This window comes from Eupeodes corollae, chromosome 1 (genome assembly GCF_945859685.1).
Source record: "Eupeodes corollae chromosome 1, idEupCoro1.1, whole genome shotgun sequence".
Classification (NCBI taxonomy): Eukaryota; Metazoa; Arthropoda; class Insecta; order Diptera; family Syrphidae; genus Eupeodes; species Eupeodes corollae.
The window spans coordinates 220,480,086-220,498,895 of NC_079147.1; the positions used below are offsets into that span (position 1 = coordinate 220,480,086).

Genomic DNA, 18,810 nt, shown 5'->3' on the forward strand with positions numbered 1-18,810 from the left:
GATGTGCTTGCAGACTATAATGAAGCATTTTGATGGGCCGGAACACTAAATGTGAGAATGTGTTTGGTTTTTGCATCATTTCACGCACACTTTCTCACATTTAATGTGTCCTTAGCTTGTAGGCAAACCGAAATGTCAGTCTGAGATTCCGATCTTGGTAATGGAGTATTTTTGGTTGCAGGTTTATTTTCATGAGGTGTCTTTTTAAAGCAACAGTAGGTATACGATTGTTTTTCATTTTAACGTCTTTTTTTGAACTTACTCTAAAAGCTTTGTTTGCTTTATACTAAACTAGATATACTCACACAAAAGTCTATATAGGATGTTGGTTCAGTGTGTTAGTGGTTATTATTTGCATGTATGTAGCCATTTGCGTGTGTATCTCTGTTTAATTTTATGAGATATCTGTTCGCTGTTACACGACATCTGTTTTAATAGCTCTTTCTTCATTTCATTCCACCAACGTTGCTCGTTCTGTTCGGTTCGGTGTTTGGTCTTGAGCTAAGCTTTTTGTGCGTTGTGTGGGGTGCATATTACCTATAAACAAGGGAAGAAAAGAAAAGGTTACAAACATGTACAATAATTACAGTGATGTTGGCTCTGAGTCTGTTGTTGATATTTTTAAAGAAGAAATTAGAGATGTGGATGAGCTTGTGTTTGAAAATGATTTAAGAGATCTCATTTGTTTACAATTTGGTTTTTGTGAAGATGTTTATGCGCGATTAGTTGGTAAGTTATTGAAATTGGTTTTGACTTGTTATTTTAAATGAAAAAGTTTTCAAAATATTTATGTTGGTAGGTGTGATGTAATGTACGTACATACATACAGTTGTGGTCATATTATCTTTTTGTTTTAGTTGCATTGTTTTTAATAAACTGTTTAAAACAATAAGTTTAATAAATCGATTTAAAACTAAAGAGATGAGTGTTGATGTTTTGACATCTGGTTATATTAAATATTATACACAACGCATGAATTCGTGATGCTTTGCTGCTATTTTGACATTTCATAATTATTCAAGGCGCGAAAGTAACATTGGCAGGTTCAGACGACTTAGGGACTTTAAGGCAAGTCAAGTTTCTGGTATCTGATTGGCAAGCTAAACAAAATATTGCCTTCCAATTAAGGCAACATTATTGGAAAGTTAACCTGAAAGTTATTAACGAATTGTTTTTTCATTTGACTGAAAGTTAAACTCAATTGTTCTGTAGTTGATTTATTTTGTGCAAAGTTCCATTTAATATTTTGTGTAAAAAGATTCCTTGTATGCAGGTCTGGGTCGCACGAAATTGCTGCTGTATGCAAAGAGTCTGTTTAAAAAAGTACGTATATAAGATTTAAAAATATACATGTGATAAGTTTGCCTTCAAAGATATAAATGCCATTTGATCTGTCTAGAACCGTGTGATCTATCCCAAGACACAACTCATCCTAGGACATTTCATCCCGGAAATGAAAAAAATGAAAAATTGTATGATTGAATCTGCTCAAAACCTTAACTTCCAAGTTTGAACTCAATCTACCCAATGGTTTAGGCTGTAGGAGCGTTGACAGACAGACAAAACAGACCGGACCGAATCGTGGGACCCACTTTTTTCGACTTCTCTACCATCATAATATCATGTTTGATTAAAATCTAGAGTTAGAAATTTTGCACGAATGCAAAACTAGCCATTTAGTAAAAAGGAATAAGTAATATTTCTTCGCAACCCAAAATACAAGTAGTTATGGATTTGTAGCTTGTCTAATCAATGTTTAGTTAACAATAATGTTTTTTGGTGGTTTCTGTACTATTAACTGGTGGTAGAAATTAGTGCAGTAAAGTTTGAAATGTATGACACCTAAAAAAAACAAACTTGTTGCATTCGTCAAAATGTACGTTCAAAAAAAGCAGTTGAATGCAATTTTGTCGAGATCTGACCATTTTCAACGCACATTAAATTAGTTTTCGGAGATCTGCCCGACAGATACAATGATACAAATTTTTCAAAATTCGTAAAAAATTGCTATGATTTCGTTCCGATCGGATGATAAGAGATAAGACTGATTATTTCATATTATGAGTGGATGATGATTATTTGATATTAAGAGTGTATTTGTTCGTTCTTCTTTTAGGGAAAAATGATATATTTATTTATTTTATCAAACATACATTTTTGTGCAATTACTGATGTTAATTTCACAAAAATTATATTATGTTTTGTTAAACATTTTTATTCAGCCTTATCACAGGCCCCGTCGTAATAGATTCGTAGTACGAACCCCGAATAATTGTATCATTGGTCCTGTCGTACTAAAAAAATTTGCTACGAAATTCGGAGTTCGTGAAAATTGGTATCACTAGCCCCGAATGAATAGGAAGTTTGGCAGTTTTTTCTACGAACAATTATTTTGATCAGAGTTTTTAAAACGAACAAAAAATTAAGCTTGCGAAGATAAATTAAATAAAAATAAAATATATGAAAAGAATCATGTAAGTTTTACTATTGTTTTAATGTGAAAGTGTTTACCTATGTTTTTTTTATTTTTTTTTTTTGAAGGGCAAATAAAGTTATCACAAATAAAATTCAATTCGAAAGGCTTTATGAAAAGTCTTCAAGAAAAACTTGAAATTGCCCAAGGATTTTCAAAAATCCCTAAGGAGTAAGTGAATTTGTTTTGGGAGGCAGTAAAAATAGAGTTAAATAGTTAAAGACCCACCTTCTAAGGACACCTCTACCTGGAAAAAAGTAAATTGAATAAATTAGTCCAAACTTTTTTATAATTTAATTTAATTCTTAAGTGTGGTTAGATTGAAAGGCATAAATCAAGAGGAAAATGGTTGAGAACAAAAAAGAATGCAAAGCTACAGGTGGCGGAGCAAATAGAATGCATTTTTTTAGCAGCCTCGAAGAAGGTGTCATAAGAATGAATGAACTTTGACCAGCGGAATAAAAGATCTACAATCTTTTGGATTCGAAAATTCCTCCGAGCCTTTAGAATCAAATGAACCTTGTGAAGAGAACTAACTTGCCGATGTTTCGATGTCATCAGACGTAGTTGATGTGAGAAATGTTCCACGGCGTCTTCCAACCACTTCGCGTCAATCATATGATTCATCCAGTCTTCGTGTATTTTCTTCATTTATTGCAAAGATTGCAACGACAATACTATCAATTTTTAAAGACAAAAACAAATAAAAACAAGAACAAATCAAAAGATGAAAAACGAACTTTTATTTAATTTTCTTATTTTGACGCATATCAGCTGATTTTAAAACTCCGAAATTAGTATTTCTGTGTGCCAATGCTTTCTTGAATTCATTCGGGGCTTATGATGTAAATGTATTCGTATTCGTAGCGTAACACAATTTTCGGGGACTCGCTACGAGGCACTCTGTGATAGGAGTGATTATTTTATCGTTTACATTCAAAAAAGATAAGGTTTTCGTTTCAAGATGAATAAAAATGTGATATTGTGATACCAAACTTTACAAATCACAATGACACCTGGTGTGAAAAAGAAATATTAATTTTTAGATCACAAAAATGGATTCAAGTATAACGCAGGATAAATTTATTACCTTATCTGAACCACGGAGAAAATGAAATAAAATATAATTACATTTCTACAAAAAGTCGTATTCATTTTATATTTAATTTGGGCTATTATTTGTGACTCATATAGTACAGGGTCATTCACTTTCGGTTTCATAATTTAAGTTAGTAAAAACAAACAGCGATATCAAATTGTATAATATTGTAGGCCAATTTATGTCACCAAAACGTGAAATCAATCGGTCCCCGTCTATTTAGAACAATACGGTCCTTAACATTCTTTTTCTTATCTTGACCACAACTTAACTCACCGTCTTTTTGGGAAAAAGCTCTAAGATGCTAGTAATACCTTGCTCAAGGGATGCAATCTTGTTTGTTAATCTGTCGATATGGAACCGTCCATCAAATCTAACTAAAATGTATGAAAAATAGAAAACAACTTTACTGTCCTTAAAAATATGATCGCCATTACAGGTATATTGTAATAATTGAGTTTTAAAGGTAAAAAACGAGCTTTTATTTAAAAATGTACAAGAAAAAACTAAAAAATTTCCCAATTACTTGTTAAACCGTTATTTATATAAGAAAATATGTCCACGTTATTTTTAAGTCGAACGAACAACACATAATATTTGTTTCTTCTAGAATGCGGATTGGACGTAGAAAGCCTGTTATTGATAAAAGAAGATGACTTGAAGGAAATTTTCCCTACAAAAATGTTAGGAACAAGAATTAAATTTCGTTCACGAATTTTTCCATGGCAACAAAGATTAGGGGTATGAAAAACGTAAAAGTTTAAAAAAAAATATTTTCCTAAATTTTTCATTTTCTTAAACTTTAGGTTCAAAGGATGGCTCAGTCAATTCGAACTTCTAGAATGGTATCAACATCGCCAAGAGTAACCAGGACTGTAACATCACCACCACCACCATCAAGAACTATAAGTACAAGAGTTTCATCACCTCCAGCGACACCTAAAAATAATAGTACTGATATAAACTCATTGTATAATCTTCTACAATCTTCACCAAAAGGACGAATTATTTTGAAATTCTTTGAAGACAATTCTAAAATATTAGATGATCATAGAGTTTCTTTAGTTAATATTATTGTAGATCACTTTAAAGATAGGCAACTTGCCATGAATATGAGTGATATAGTTCGTTATACAGCAGAAATAGGAGCTCTATTTCCAACAGAAGAAATGGTAAGTATCTTTTATAATTTTCAAATCCGGTATAAATTGGATCTTTTGTTTCTTTTAGAGATACTATTATAGTACTAGGGGAAAAGGACTTAATCCAATGGGTAAACTCTACGACAAAGCTATCAATGCAAGGAGGAAGATCAAAAAAACAGGTCCAGACGGCGTTGTTGTTAACAATAACAATAAATCTACTAATAATGATTTCGAGTCATTTGTTGCAAGTACGTTTGTATCTTTTATCAATTGTCATAACTCAAAACAGATTATTTCAAAAACATTTCGAAGTTATTGGTTCTGAAGGAACATACATTTGTCTATATAAGAATAACACGGTAACCATCGTAATTTTATTGTTTGTAGGTAAAGAAGAGTTAGAAAAAAAAGCCTGGCTGTCCCAAAACATAGAACCGTGGGAAGATGTTGTAAATGTTTGGAAACAAACTTTCAGAATACGAAGAGCTGACATTTTAAAGGGAGAAAACATTTTGGAAAACTGGCCGCTCTTTCAAAACTCAATGGGTTATAACTTGGTAGGTATTCTCCTGTCGTAGTATTTTTTCACCCCACGAAACAAACAAGACTCTTTAAAGAAGAAAAAACCTCTTAACTCTGTCGACTTAAAATTATCAATCTTCATATACATGAATTAATATTTTTTTCCATTTGCTTTTTAGATCGACATTGATTTTGTTGAACTTTTTCCGGATAGCCCTGCAGATATTTTAGATGAATGGCCAATTTTTAGAGAAAGTATTGTACCCTATCTAAGAGAGAGGATAAAGGATCCAGACTCAAAGGAATTGCTGGAAAGATTAAATGATGAAATGTCGCAAGGTACATAATATATCCATATATTTTTATTATTCTTTTTTCAAATAATATTTTCTTCTCTTTTTTTCTATTTAAGATTCAAAAGATTGTACAATATTATTTCTCCTCCATGCGGTTATAAAACCACCTTTACTATCGACAAAACTACTCTCACCCGAAGGTGGTAATAAAAGACGCAAATGGAAACCATCTATTTCTGATGCAAGAAATGCAACTATATTGCACTGCATCAGCATGGATGACTTTTATATAAAATTTGAAAATCTTCAATCGGAAGCTGCTCAAAAAAACAAAGTTATACAACCACAGCTAATGGTTATTGGTGAAAATCTCACAAAACTCAAGGGATTCTATGTGATGTATGATTGCATTCTCTATAAAGTACAGTCTTTTGTTAAATCACTTGATATCTTATTGAAATTTTACTATGTTATGAATTTGGAATTTCGTCTTGAAGCAAAGTATATTTATGAACTTATTGAGAGTTATTTTTTCAAAATTAAAATTTCATCTAATCCTAATATAATTGGCTTGACTAATTATCTAAATGATTGTAAATCAAAATAATTTTAGCCTTTGTATTTACTTACTTGATAGTTTAAGTATTTAGTATGGAATTAATATGACATATTGTTATAAAAATTATTAAATTTTATTAATAATTATTTATTTAAATAAATGAATGGAACTTTTTATAATATACACATTTTTTTTAATGATAAAATAATAATGCAATATAAAAGACAACACAAACAGCCCTAAATTGGATGGTTTATGGAGAACTTTATTCAAGTGAGAAGCATATTACTATTATTAAATGTCTATGACCAAAGCTGGACCATTTAAAATATATTTTTATTTGAAATCTCATAGTAAGCTGTTAAGTTTAATTCGAGACTATACTATTGTTTATCCTAGAGATAATTGTTTGAAACTAATATGTTTTTTTTAATTATTATTAATTATTTTTATTATTAATTATATTTTATTTAAAAATGACATGACATTCATAGGAGGATTGGAATTGGAGCAATTATATGTACCTGCAAAAACTTTATCAGAACTTAATAGTAGATAGAGAATTAGGAACCCAACGGATGCCTTGGTTGATGGCTATATATAATATATAGAAAAGTATCGTCAGTGTAATCTTCGTATCCTTGTTTTTTGTGCAAGTAAGGCCCTAGGAAACTGTCTATATCTATATCTTCTATGTATGTAATTTAACTTGTCCACAGATTAGCTAATATTTATTTTCAAATATGTATTGGTTTCAGTCAAACAATTAAATGTACTGTACCTAAATGGAATGTTCGGATTGAGATATACTTAGATTATACACTTTAATGTTAGAGTTGTTGAAAGTATAGATAAGTGGAAAATAAAATACAAAATATTTAACTAGAATTTAAAAAATGCTTCTTTAAAAAAAAAACATAAAACACCTAAGGCGGCCTATAAAAAACACCTATAAAAACACACCGGTACAGTGTACTGACACCCGGCATGACATTCCGCCACACACGACACTCTAAATAGTATGCACACATAAGCTGTGAATGAGATTTCAAAGAGGAAATCAGAATGAGTAACACTGAAGCATTAAGCTTTTATTGAAACAACTTGCCACTCAACAACGATTTATTTGCAACGGAATAGTAAATTTGCACGCGCAGCATACCGATCAAGACCCCGACTTAGGACAATCTAAAACTAGCTCCGTGCCTGACAATCACACAACACACATTTCTCCACACTGACACAAGTGTGGTGTCTATGGGCCGCTTAAGAAACACTTTAAGAGTCAGTTTTAAAATTGAGTTAAATTTGAAAGTCAAAAAGTTAAATAATTCTAGTCCTTGGACTTAAATCAACTGCTTTAAATTAAACAATCCGTAGCGAACTAGGGCCTAGTGACTCTTACATCATTTCTATGTGCGAGTTATTTGAGGGATGGAGGGGACCTACTGTTTTTATGCTGAATCTGAACATCAAATTTGAGAAAGTACATTCAATGACAAGAATTATTACTCTTGTTGAAGGATTTGTCAATTCCTCGCAAGGGGCCGTTCCCTTGAACAAAAATTTTATGTGGCACAGATAGCGATTAAACCCAAGATTTCTGCCATGACAATCATACTCACTAATTTAAGGGTACAAATATTTTTACAAATACAAAATATGTACAAAATATTTGCAATTTTAAAAGAGCAAACTTTTTTCCACAAATTTTAAAAACTTTATTTATAACAGTGTATGACTAAACAGAGAAAAAAAAACAAAAGTATTCACCTAAATTAAAAAAAATCGAATAACGATTTGAAAGAAGCGTTCATTGCTATGCAAAACATTTGCAGCTTTGCACCATATCCTACAATTTTTGTACTCTTAGTTCTTACGCAAGAAAATGCTTATATTTGATTGCATACCCTTTATTTACACCGCTCCACATCTTCTAGGCATAGAAGAAATGATTTTATTTATAATAGTTTCCGGAATGTCACTCCACTGCCTTTGAATTTCAGCATAAAGATCGCTCTTCCGCTTACAAATTTGGCATTCGATTCTCGTTTTTACTATCTCCCACAAATTCTCAATAGGGTTTAAGTCTGGGGACTGCGCTGGCCATTGCAAAACCCTTATGTTATTCTCAGAAAGCCGATTTGTGGCGAATGTCCAGGCTAGTGGCATTTCCCAAACTGCATTAGGAAGTGTGTTTCTAAGAATTGCAACGTAGTCTGCTGACTTCATAATGCCCTCTATTTGTCGAGTAGGTCTAATTCCTTAGCAGCCCCAGACCATTGCAGAGCCACCTCTGTGTTTAACTGTTCCTCTTGTATACTTTGGATTAAGTCCCCCACCTCTAGGCCTCCTGACATGTTGCCTTCCATCAGATCCTTTCATGTTGAATTTTGATTCATCAGAAAACAATACTGTTTGCCATTTTTGCAAACTCCAATTAAGCAGTGCAAAATCTAAATGGGTTTTTAAATTTTGTTTTTGAAATAAAAGGCTTTTTCAGTATTTGGTAACCACGCAATCCGGCCTTTAGTGGGCGGCGGCGTCTTATTGTAGATGAGTCAATGGATAATTTTAATTCAAGTTTTGCTTCTTTCGAAGAAGTTGGTGTTTTCCGGAAGAAATTAATAATCTGCCTCCTTTTTGGAAATCACTCAAAATTCTTGATTTCATTTCTGAATTCTACTTGTTTCCGGCCATTTTAATACAAATTTCTTTTTTTCCTTTTTTTTGTTTGTATTTATCTTAAAAACTTCTGTCTCGATCAAACACGTGGCTTATACTTGCTCAAAGAACTAAACTACAGAAGAAAACTAAAAAATGTCAAAATGAATCAAATCAACCGTTATCAAAATAAATCATGGCCGTAAGTACAGAAAAATGCAGTACTTTTTCTGTTAAACTGTGGTACATTAAGGTTTTGTTAGACTCTTGTACATTAAGGATGATTCATATAGTCTAGACTCTAGAGCAATAGAAATAGTTTCGGTTTTAACAACTTATAGGTACCTACATATTGTATGTGACGAATGAAGTCTTCTTAAAGTCAAAAAGACTACAGTCAAATTGACTTCTTCAATTGTCTCCCGATCACGACTTTAGAAATAACTTCAAAATTAATTTTTACTTTTATATAGGTAGGTACCTATAAGTTTAAAGTTACAAGTCAAATCATAGGTCTTAACTTTAAGTTAATTGACTTGACTAACTTTACTGACTGCAGTCACTAAAATTTTAACAATTCTAAGACAAAGGTGTATGTGTACATAGCTACCAAGGTTTTTTTTTCTCAGCGATTAATCTAACTGGTTGGCCTTAACATTTGCATGCTTAAAAAATGTAAAGGTTTCTCACATACATACCTACTAACAACCCTGACCGAAATGTTTGTTTCTTGAGAATACCTAAAGGTCATTGATTGACTTTTATTGAAAATTATAACAAAAAACATATACCTACAGACTATATAGAAGCCTAAGAACCAATAATTTAATAGGTTGTTATCAATTTCTGATCTCTGAGCGAGTTCTTTAGGCACCGAATTACCTACGTATTTAAATTGTGTTAACATTTCCTAGGCACCTACCTAACTTGGTACCTATACCTACCTAGTCAGGTACCTGTATATCTATAAAAAATAATAAAAGAATCTTTAATAGATATTTAATTAGCATGTACATAGGTAGGTATGTAGGTATATCTAATAATTGCATTTCTTAGCTTGGTGTGAACCTGTAGGTATGTAGGTATAAAAGTATATCCAAAGGTATATACATATGTAAATACCTAACAATAAAAGAGTTGAATAACAAAATATACAAAACATTCATCATTTCATTTAACTGAAATAAGCTAAAATTATACATACCTACATACCTACTTTACCTAAAAAAAAATAAAGTATAAAACACAAAGAGCAACAACAAAAGAACAAACACACATACCTACCCATTCCCAGTGAGTACACTAAAAATTATTGTACCAACCAGCAAAATTGTTTAACAGGGGCCTCGCAAGAGACTTTGTCTGTACCCAGGCAATGCCAACAAAATAAAAAGCACACAAAAATTCCCATCACGAAACCCGACTACATATTGGAAGTGAAAGAGATGGTGGAGAAAGCGGAGCCCCAGATACCGAGTAAGTATACTACAAACAGTCAGTATATACGCAGTGGAAAGAGATGTGTACCTATGTGCATAGCAAAAGAGAGAGAGAGAGAGAAAGAGAGATGTTTTAACCTAACAACAAAAGCAGCACAAATGCCGCTTGCCTTCGGCAAAAATAAAACAACATGTAGCTACATACATACAAACAAACAAACAAAACTGACCCCTCTGCCCTCTCCCAGTCTCAAACAGCTTTAATCTAATCGTTACTCAATCAGCACTTTTGATCAACGTCAACGGATACAGAATGTGTAGGTCTTCCTCTTCTTCTCTTGGGCGGATTTCATTATCACTTCTAGTTCTTCACCCTTGCCCTTATGTACATACATATATCTTTATGATTATGTAAAAAGAAAAAAATAATATGTAAGATCTTTTTCTTTCTTTTCTTCTCAAACATCCCTTACATGATATGTACATACTTGGGGTGGGGAAGCAAGAAAGTATAAACATCACTTTTAAGTTATTTAATCTTTATTATTAAAATTTGTGTATCATCTCTGCGCAGGAAAAGCGAACTGAATCCCAAAGATGACGTCATAGCTGGTAGTGTGTTCTTATACCTAAAAACCGGTGCCCGTCGGCCGCGCGGCGGCGATATCCTAAGAATCCTCTAAAGAAAATGAAATGAAATTAATTTGGGGAGTGCAACACACCATAGGTAAAAGATACCTACAAAAATGTGGGTAGGTATGTATGGCCAGATGGGTGAGGTTTTCAATTTTGTATACATTTTTATTCCCTTAGGTTACCAAACACATTTTGATGCATATCCACACCCACCTAGGTTAGGTACATAGGTAGGTACCTACATAAGATGATAATGTTACATTGCAATGGTACCTAACTCATTATTTTGTGTGCAGTTTTAAGAGCAACTAGTGGTAGCACAACTTAATGCCAACACTATCTAGGTACGGTCCATACGGAAAACGGAATCTTCAATAGATTCTTTTACGTTACCTATGGAGCGACTTAGAGGTACCTACATACATACATACATATATATTTTAAGGTGTTTAAGCATACCTACCTAGGTTGGTGCCTGTATTTAGAATTCTAAAACCAATCTTGCGTAGGTAATTAAGAAGGGCTGGAGGCGAAATTTATCAAGAATTCAGATATAAAAATGAGAGAGTTAAACAAAAAATGTAGGTATGTATTAATACCTATATGCAGCTATGTACTTATGTATGTATATAAAAGAATATCTAGATAAATAAAGTATCTATACCCTGAGCTATAATGAAGTTAAAAATGGCGAAAGTGAAATTTGTATTTATTTAGTAAGCATATATGTACCTATGTTTCTGTACCTATCTGTTGTTTACTTTGAATGGGACATCATGCATAAATCCAATCATGAATGTAAATAAATTTAAATTGAAAATCATATTTTTTTAAACTGTTAGTAGGTATGTATGTATCTTTCAGGCATCTTTTTAGCTAAACATTTTTTTTTTATTTTATTTGATTTTGTATAAATGGAAAGTTATAGGTACGTACATATGTATGCAGGAAAGGTACCTACAGATTTTTGTATATTTCTGTTTGTATCCTTAACCTATTAGTTACCTATTAACTAGCCGCAGTCAAATGCTAATTTATGCTATTTTTGAATACAAATAGGCGCCTAAATTGGGAGCGGGTCGAAATGCTGTATTTTAAAATATTGTATGGTCAAAATTCTGTTAGATTTTTCGAAATGTGTTGCTAATATTTCGTGTTTTATTTTAAATATATGCTTCTTGACAATAAAACAATGATATTGAATCAACAGAAGCTCTTTTATTACAATACACAAATTCAAGTTCAACAAAAAACAATAACGGAGAAAAAAATATATTCGCATTTTTTCACACACCCGGTCTTACAGACCAGTAGGTCACCATTGGCGGGTTATTATTCTGTATTTCAAAAAACTGTAAATTTAAAATAGTGTGTCTCAAAATGGTGTATTGTAAAAATACTGTATCTCATAATACTGGAAGTTATGGCAGATCAATTTGTTTGGTGCAATTATTGATTATGATAGGAAAAATTCATGCAAAAATGTAAGAGAGATACAAGTAACTAAGAAGAAGAAAATGAGAAAGAGAAAATAAGAAAAAGATACCATTTATGTTGTTTTTGTTTTTATTATTTCATAGACTTACAATTTATCATAAGTACATATGTTATTGTTCAAGGGAAGTATATAAGAACATTATTTTGAAATACAGAATTTTGAGATGCAGTATTTTGTACATACAATATTTTGAAATATATTATTGCAGTACAGTATTTTAAATACAGTGTTATGGTTCATACTATATTTTGACCCCAACCCTCCTAATTTCTATAAAAACTGAGACAGAATTGGGGCTTAAATAATATATTATGATACATTTCTATAGATTACCTACATGCACCTACTTACGTATTTATGTTACTTTATTAATTAGTTTGAAATGGAAGCACATTAAATACCTACAATTTTGCATGGTTTTATTTTTCTGCAAGAAGAATTTAAAAGAAATCAAGGTTAATGACTTTTTATTATCTTTTATTTTAATAATGAACCTTAAATGGGCTTATTCTACCTTTGAACATGATGGATGCTACCTACGTGGTGGGTAAGAGTTAAGGTAGTTTTTTTTTTTTTTATATTTTTGTGTGTGGATAACAATTGTTGGCAATGATTAAAACCATTTTTGTGATTTTGGGGATATTTGTTTTGAATCCTTATACTAAATTTTTTTCGGAAAATCCCGATATATTCTCTTTTTCATAACGAATGTTAAAAGTCGTAGTTATTTCAATACGGAGGCTGCTTCTTATAATTGACATACGAAAAAAGAAGTACCTACCTAAACAGAGTTAATTTTCGGGAAGTGCAATTTTTTTGTATTCAAATTGTCTATTTATTTATTTCATAAATTGATCGAAGATTTGCTTATTACAAAGTAATAAAGCTTATAAGATATATACATATTTATAAGGAATTTTAGTTTATATTTTAACTAGCGGACCCGACAGACTTCGTCCTGTCATAGATAATTTTTTTTTTAATGTGGCAGCTAACAAATCTGATGGTTTTCCAACACGGGAACAATTGACCATGCGAGAAACATGGGTTTTCTAGATTAATACCACAAACACTTATGATTTTCCCTGGGACTTGTTTTTGGTCATAGCAAAACCAAGCCGCACTGGAAACTGTAGTCGTTTAATCTCAAAAACTCGAAATCATTGTTAATGCATTTCTATATGAAATTTGCCATTACCAATGTCAATGAGTTGTTTAGATAATATGTCTCCAAATTTGGTCATTTAAATGAAGCACTTTGACATGTTTTCAGAAATTGGAGGACTTTAGACATGCATTGATTTCATCAGCTGGCGTTGTGGCAATGTTTCACGAAAATCTCCTGATAATAAAATCATTGCACCACCAAATATGATATTATTGCTTCGTAGATCTTTTTAGGTTCTGTTTAAAGCCTCCGAAGATTTCTTATGTGCCATCGTACATTCATCCCAAACAATCAATTCACATATGTTTTGTAGCAGTTCGGGTTCTTCTACCTAAATTGCTTCGTCTTATAGTAAGCATATCAAATATAAATTATTTTGTCACTAAACATTAACTTAACAAACACTAACACTCCGCACAAAACATGATATACAGATTTGTTTCAGCAGTTTATCAGTTGAGTTCCCGTGGCATGATGGTTAGTGCGTTGGACTGTCCTGCAAGGGGTCTTGGGTTCAATCCCTGCCTGTGCCATCTTAATTTAAAAAAATAATTTTCGCGGGTACTGCCTCTTGCGAGGAATTGACATATCCTTCAAGAGTAATTCTTGTCTTGAAAAAGTGCTTTCTCAAACTAGCCGTTCGGATTCGGCCTAAAATTGTAGGTCCCTTCCATTCCCGACAACATTACTCGCACACAGGAATGGTTGAGAGTTGTAAGTCACTAGGCCCTGGTTCACAACGGACTGTTGCGCCACCCCATTTGATTTGATTTTAGTTTATCAGTTGACAAAAGCAAACTTAGTAGATAAGGTAACAGAAAATCCAAGAAAAACATCAGGAAATCAACATCAACACTTTTTTTTTCTTTTTTTTCCTTTTTTTTTAATTTGCTTGAAATTAAAATTCTTTAAGCCGTTTTAGTTAGAAAACATTTGTATGGGAAAAAGAAAACTGCTGTTGTTATGGTTTATCCGGCAATTATTGGAATTTTTCTGGCCGTAAAAAACATCCTTGAACTTCAACGAACATTTAAAAAAAGAATTGGACAATTTCAATTTCATTATAAACCATATTAAATAGATACAGAGAACGCGTTATTGGTTCATTTAGACCATAATTAGTTTTATGACGAGGAGGATAAAATAATTCACTTATGTTGTGAAAAACTCGTGATAAAACATGGAATGGAATTAATGAAAGCAGTTTAAAAGGGGTTATTCTGTTATCAATAATATCTTTAATTATCAAAACACTTAAACACTCTCCGACATTTTAGCGTTTTTAAGGGAATAAGAGAGCACCTTGATTTATAATCTGGTAAAGACCTAACTCAGATAAGTTTTCTAAGTGCAAAAAGTGTGAATCATTTCTGAACTCTTTCGATTCTTAAAACATATTTTCATAAACTATACAACAATATTCTAAAACCGGTAGAACTTTAGACCTAAATAAGGTCTTCAAAGTATAGACATCCTTAAAATCTTTGGAGTTGCACCACAAGAAACCTAAAAGTGAATTACCTTTAGATACAATGTAATCGACATGAGATCTACAATCAATCTTTAAATCTAAAATCATCCGGAGATCATTTACTTCAATTACCCTCAGATGACAAACATCATAGAATTATTATTCAAAATCAATATGGGATGAAGATTTGGATACACTTAATATTGTACACTTCGAGGAATTCAGCTGAAGATGATTGTAGTCGCACCATTTAAAAAAATTGTTTATATCCAAATTTATTAATAAACAATCTTTAAGTGAAGATGTTGCTGTGAATACTTTAACATCATCAGCGTACATTAGGCAGTTACAAAATTTAAAAAAAAATAAAAGGTAAATCATTTATGAAGATTATAAAAAGAAAAGGACCAAAATGACTGCGTTGTGGCAGACCCGATACCACATCTATAAGATTTGAAACACATTTATCTATTCTAACAGCTTGTTTTCTATCAGATAGGTATTAATATAACCACTATAAAAATGAAGCATTCAATCCTAACATCTTAAGCTTCAGCAGGAGAAGACCATGACGCACGCGCTCAAAGGCTTTAACAAAATCAGTATACCCTTTTCAACATGGTCTTTGGGTGACCATTTTTTCAAAAAGTTTGGGAATAACTGAAAGTTTTGATATTGGTCTATACCACTCTTATAAATGGGATCTATATAAGATATTTTTTATTCTTCAAGAAAAACACTAGTTTGAAAAGATTTTTTGAAAATAAGGGTCCAAACACTACAAAGTGAATACGAAAATTTTGAAAAAAAAAAAGGATAAATCATATCGAAGCCAGGTTTTCGTGTTTCATAAATTAAGGAAAAGATGAACAACTTCTTTAAGAATTTAAAAATATCCAAAAATATTTCAAACTACGTTTTATATTTGTCTCAGTATAGACAATATATTGCCTATACAACAACATGTTTAGAAATTCAAATTCTTTTCTTAAATGAAAAAATACTGCACGATCTTCCGAAAAATGTGTTACTTTATAACGCTTAAATGCCTTATTTTTAGCATTAGTTTGTTTCTTTGCCATAAACCATCATGTGGTCCCCATATCACTTAAGAAATGTAAAACGGTCAATTCGGAATGCTATTCCAGGGGAGAGTACGATAATTTTAGAGACAAGATATAAATAAAAACGTTTTTGGTAGAGAAGGTTAAAACAAGCATTTTAATTATTGTGGGGTTAGTCTATCTCCCCTCGTTTAGGCGTAAAGGGCAATTTTATAAAAATTGACTTAAAATGTAAAAAATAGCAACAATTTTCAAAATCTAGAATTTTACCCTTTATAATAAATAAAGTTATTCTAATCAATAGTTTTTAAAATAATTGACATCAAAGTATAAATGTATGACAAAAAGTTAACAAAAATCACTACGAATATTATTTTCCTCATGATTATAAATACCAATAAAAAAAGGAATGGATGGATGGTTTCTATGTTTTCTAGTTTTTAAGATAATTGAAAAATATAGAAGCTGTACTTCTTCTTTATACCTATCCAAAATTATTAAACACTTACAAGAAACTTTGTATAAAATCAAATTTGCACCCACCCCAAAGAGAGTCCAAGCATGGGAATTTCAGTGGAGCAGCATGCATTCCCCCTTTTTCATCTCACTGTTTGCATTTCACATATACCTTTTGTCATTTAAATACAATTTGTGAAGTTACTTAGTGCTTCTTTTTTCTATATGTACAAAGCTCATATTTGTTTAAATATTTTCTACTTTGAGTAAAAGATTTTTGCTTTATTTTCGTTTTTTGAGATTGTTAAAACTACTTTTTAAAGTGTTTTTTTTTATATTAACTTTTAGGATTAATTTTAATGATAAGTTCATCTTTGTAAGTTAAGTAAAGCAATTCGTATAGCGTAACCCAGAATGCACCACAAAGAGGCAATGAATTCCGCGTCCGTCGCAGTCCATTAGTTTTTAAATAAGTCAGTCAGTTAGTAACAAATAGTCACTTCAATTGTCAATGCGTCCAAGGTATGTAAGTCTCGTCAATGAATTCATCGTCCGCACTAGTGTCGCTGCAGTTCGTTATGTTTGTCATTGATGGTCAAGACCCGATGTTCTTTTGGAGGCAACTATGTTCTCAATGCAAGTGTCGAGAGGGTCGATCCTTTAGTTGCAAATCGACACTTTCGACTCCATCAATCAAACATGGGTATACTTCAATAAATATGATTTAAAATCTCGAAAATAAATAAAAACCAGAATAAAAGTGTTCATATATGCGTTTCGCCCCCATGTAATGGTTGGGCTCATCAGAAGATGACCATTACACCTTGTCTTGACGCATGTTAATAAATAAAGGTTTTGGAGTAATTTTTAAGTATTGCTTACAAATCCGAGTTTTGATTTTAACTATCTGTTCAAATTCTAAAAATCCCCGTTTTTAATATTATATTAATATTTTTATATTACATATGTATTTCAAAAACTTGATATAATTAAATTATTTAGAAGACGGATGCGTTACAAAAACAAAACTTAAACTCAAACTGTTTTGCCTTTTTGTGTTGAAACCCTTTTAGCACAAAAAGTTTAGCGTTTCTTTCATATTTTTGCAAGACAGATGAAATCTAACAACTTATGAAGATTTGTTGGAACATTTTCTGAAATCTTACGTGATACAGTAATGTTGAAGTCGCATTTGAATTAAGTCCTTCAAAAACAATTGAAAAAGTTCAAATATTTATAAGTTAAATTTTTTTATTAGTATAACCTCCGAATGGTTTATATTTTAAATCTATGTTGTATGTTAAAATTGAAAATTGTATTGGTACAAAAGTATCGTACAAGTGTTGTTTTTAATAGTTTCAAAAAAAATTCAAATATGAACATATGTTTTTTAATTAAGCTTTTAATGAAATATTCATTAATTCCACTTTAAATATTGAATAACTTAATTACACGCAATTTATCTATGTAAGAATGAAAAGGAATTAAAATAAAGATTTTAAATTCTTTAATGGAATAATAAGTAAAAGTTCAAGTCACGGTACATGTATTTGGAGTTTGAATCTATGGGTTTATCTTCAATACTATGTGTAGAGTTTAACAAATAGACTCTTTACTTAATTCTAAAATTAAATATAATTTGATTAACAAACGTTGGCTTCCATATAACGTGAATAATATTTTCACTACTTTTTTAAAATATAGGTACCCATACATATGTAACACTTTGTAAATATGAACTTTTATTTTATTTTGTAGAAAATCAACTTTGTTCGATGTACCAACTTACGTATTTAATTTTAAAGTTACCTAACTGTCGGATAGTGATTTCTTTTTATTTCTTACTCATTGTCATTATATTTTTTTACCACATATGTACATATATCGACTCTCATGCTATTATATAAATTATATCAACCTACCAAATAAGCATTTTAAGCGAAACAAAGGATATTTAATACTTGAACCTGTTTCGGCTTAGATGTCTAGACATAGGGTACCTATATAAACTTTTCTTTCTATAATTATCTCGCTGCATACCGGATGTGTAATTTCGATTAATTAATCACCAAGATCTTTTTTTTTTTAATTTGTGATTCATTCGATATTATTTGTTGTTGCCATTGTTCGATGTTATTTTTATATACATATATATATAATATCTATGGAATTTTTGTTAGTCATTATTTGTTGTTTCCCAAAGATGACATCATAACATCGAACCCGCCATGTAATGATTTTATTTAAAAAAGTATTTAGGGTGAATTTATCAGTACCATAAATAACTATAAAGATAGTTATAAATTAATTGCTTTTCATA

At 31.2% G+C, this 18,810-nt stretch overlaps 2 protein-coding genes across 2 annotated transcripts in view; both read left to right on the plus strand.

The window, feature by feature from the left end:
* The first annotated feature begins 306 nt into the window (after positions 1 to 306).
* LOC129943138 (uncharacterized) lies at positions 307 to 6,243 on the plus strand. The gene is made up of 7 exons (XM_056052390.1): positions 307 to 729; positions 4,183 to 4,313; positions 4,379 to 4,744; positions 4,803 to 4,965; positions 5,105 to 5,274; positions 5,419 to 5,578; positions 5,652 to 6,243. The coding sequence occupies exons 1-7, from the start codon at positions 573 to 575 to the stop codon at positions 6,140 to 6,142; spliced, it is 1,638 nt and encodes a 545-aa protein (XP_055908365.1). The 5' UTR covers positions 307 to 572; the 3' UTR covers positions 6,143 to 6,243.
* Positions 4,079 to 18,810, plus strand: part of LOC129943148 (gamma-aminobutyric acid receptor-associated protein) — a 351,335-nt gene continuing 336,603 nt past the window's right edge. The window contains exon 1 of the mRNA XM_056052402.1: positions 4,079 to 4,085. The gene's annotated coding sequence lies outside the window, so the exon portion shown is untranslated. The remainder of the gene's footprint in view (positions 4,086 to 18,810) is intronic.